The following is a 2,421-nucleotide window of genomic DNA, read 5'->3' on the forward strand; positions in this document are numbered from 1 at the left end:
CTATAGAAATAAAATGTAATTAAAGGGAATTTAATTGAATTTAACTAAATCGAACATAATTTAATTTCAGTTCAGTTCAGTTCAGTTTAGTTTCATTCAATTACATTTTATTTCTATAGTACTTTTTGTTTTGTCTCAGCTGCGTCCAAAATCCACGACACAACACTTTGTTGTGAGAAGGAAGAACAATCTCAATCTCTTTTTTTAATCTGGTAAAATATGAGTCAATCGAATATTTTCAAACTTTAATCTCAAATTTCTAATCTAAATGTACAAAATCCAAATCTAAATTGCCTAGTAAGTTACAGTTAGTTATAAAGTGAATTAACAAGCGGCAAGTTTGACTAAATCACATTATCTTTCAACTGATCACAAAATACAGACCACCCATTACAGATCATTGTCTATATGCATTCTGATGTTCCTGCTTAATAGCTGTCCCAAGAGTTGTGTCGAGTTGAGACCCTGATCCCCTGCCTTCCTCCTCGTCATCCTGTAGATTCAGCTGGTTGTAGTAAAACGTAACTCTGGGGGTATCATCCATGTTGTGAAGGGCCTGGCAGGTGTAGACCCCTTCAGCCTCACTCAAGACCCCCTCAATGACCAGGGTGGATGTGTTGGAGAGCAGGGAAATCTCTCCCAGGGTGCTGCCCAATGGAAGGAGTTTGGAGCCTTGCCCGCTATTGTAGGCCAGAGGCTCATTTTTCTCTGTGCCCGGTTTGGAGAAGACCCAGATGAAGAACGTCGGCATGTCAGATCCACAGTAAAGATACACTGTGCTGTTTACTTTTGCATCCACCTCTTGCCTGATATACTCGATTTCATCGGTGTCAGGGATATCTAGACCTGAGTATACACATATATGTGATTGTTAAAATATAAAAAATTAACATTTCAATCCAAGGAGCATTTGAGTTTTTTATATTTATGGTGGTATAACATTGAATCAAAGATGTATTCATAATTAAAATGCATAAACAGAACGTCCTGTCCAACACATGACTATATTCTTGCTAAAAGTTTTTGATGCACATTTGTCCAAAACCCTAAAACAGAACCTGTCCTTCATCATCACTGCTTCTTACCTTGTACGAAAACCAAAAGGAAGCAAAAGAGCGGGGGAGAGAACCGTGTAATCCCCATGGTCCCACAAACTTTCGGAAATGCTGAAAGCAGACCTTCAGACAACGGGCATGTGGACAGTTTCACTCCTGTCCCAGCTAAACCCAAACCATCCGACGGAGAGACTACAGGGACAGGGAAACTGGTGGAGAACTTTGTCTCGGTTACTTTAAATTATTTATTATTGACTTACATTACACTGCTGTGCCTCATTTGGTTTCTCATATTCTCTGCGAGAGCTATAGTGTGTCTGGATAATGGAACTGCAGTGTTTATTAATGAGAAGACTGAGGAATTTTTGAAATTGTGCCCGACTGGTACCTGCTTAAATAAGAAGCAGGTTTGAAGAAGTGCAAACATCCCTACACATTTAATCTTAAGCATTCATTATAATTTAAATATTGTTGCCATCATTTGAACCATGGCTTAGTGGTGAGACAAATGAACTGTGGTGCACATGTGAGAGACCCAAGTTCAAGTCTGGTTCACGATACCAGTCCTGTACTCCAACCACTCTCTTGTTTACTGTGACTTTAAGACATACTATTGAAATGCTACGACAGCATTATTGTGTCACCCATTTAGAGTTTAGGGATAAGGAAAGGGGGTGAGGGTCTGAAATACTGTAGGGGTCACATTGTTTATTTATGTACTCATGTGATAGTATTCATTTATTTTTGCTGATATTACATGAACCTGGATTGTTCTATATTTTGATTTAATACACACACAAAAAATTATCTAAATAAATAAATAAATATATATATATATTTATTTATTTATTTACTTGTAGCCTAAGTGAATATATATATTTATTTATTTATTTATTTATTTATTTATTTATTTATTTATTTATTTATTTATTTATTTAATAAATAAATAAATAAATAAATAAATAAATAAATAAATAAATAAATAAATAAATAAATAAATAAATAAATAAATATATATATATATATATATATATATATATATATATATTCACTTAGGCTACAAGTCTTAGGCTACAAGTCATTCAGACAATTTAATAATTTTGGCCCATCTCTAGTGATGTCAGGTATCGGTTCGATCCTCATACATCTCAGTCGTGAGCTGACTATAGCGGTTATTGCTGAGATAAGGTAAATGTTATCATAAAGAAGACGTGCGCGTATTGAACTGAACGTTCTTTGGCAGGAACTCCACAATTCTGTGAATTCACATGCAAAAGACAAAGATGATGCATCAGATGATGACGGTGATGAAAAGCAGATAAAAGACAAAGATTCCAGCGAGCATTTGATTTGTGATGAGCTTCAT

The 2,421-nt window shown here is 35.2% G+C and overlaps 1 protein-coding gene across 1 annotated transcript; it reads right to left on the reverse strand.

The window, feature by feature from the left end:
* Positions 1-237: 237 nt before the first annotated feature.
* Positions 238-1,267, reverse strand: LOC141282543 (uncharacterized). The gene is made up of 2 exons (XM_073815690.1): positions 1,086-1,267; positions 238-846 (listed from the first exon to the last, which is right to left on the reverse strand). The coding sequence occupies exons 1-2, from the start codon at positions 1,141-1,143 to the stop codon at positions 398-400; spliced, it is 507 nt and encodes a 168-aa protein (XP_073671791.1). The 5' UTR covers positions 1,144-1,267; the 3' UTR covers positions 238-397.
* Positions 1,268-2,421: the final 1,154 nt, after the last annotated feature.

The sequence above is a fragment of the Paramisgurnus dabryanus genome, chromosome 9 (assembly GCF_030506205.2).
Source record: "Paramisgurnus dabryanus chromosome 9, PD_genome_1.1, whole genome shotgun sequence".
NCBI classification, from domain to species: domain Eukaryota; kingdom Metazoa; phylum Chordata; class Actinopteri; order Cypriniformes; family Cobitidae; genus Paramisgurnus; species Paramisgurnus dabryanus.

Excerpts from the sequence above, each read along its gene's own strand:
- LOC141282543 (XM_073815690.1), bottom strand. The coding sequence starts at position 1,143 with ATGGGGATTACACGGTTCTCTCCCCCGCTCTTTTGCTTCCTTTTGGTT. Across the intron at positions 847-1,085 it reads CCTTTTGGTTTTCGTACAAG|GTCTAGATATCCCTGACACC; the intron begins GTAAGAAGCAGT and ends GTGTATACTCAG.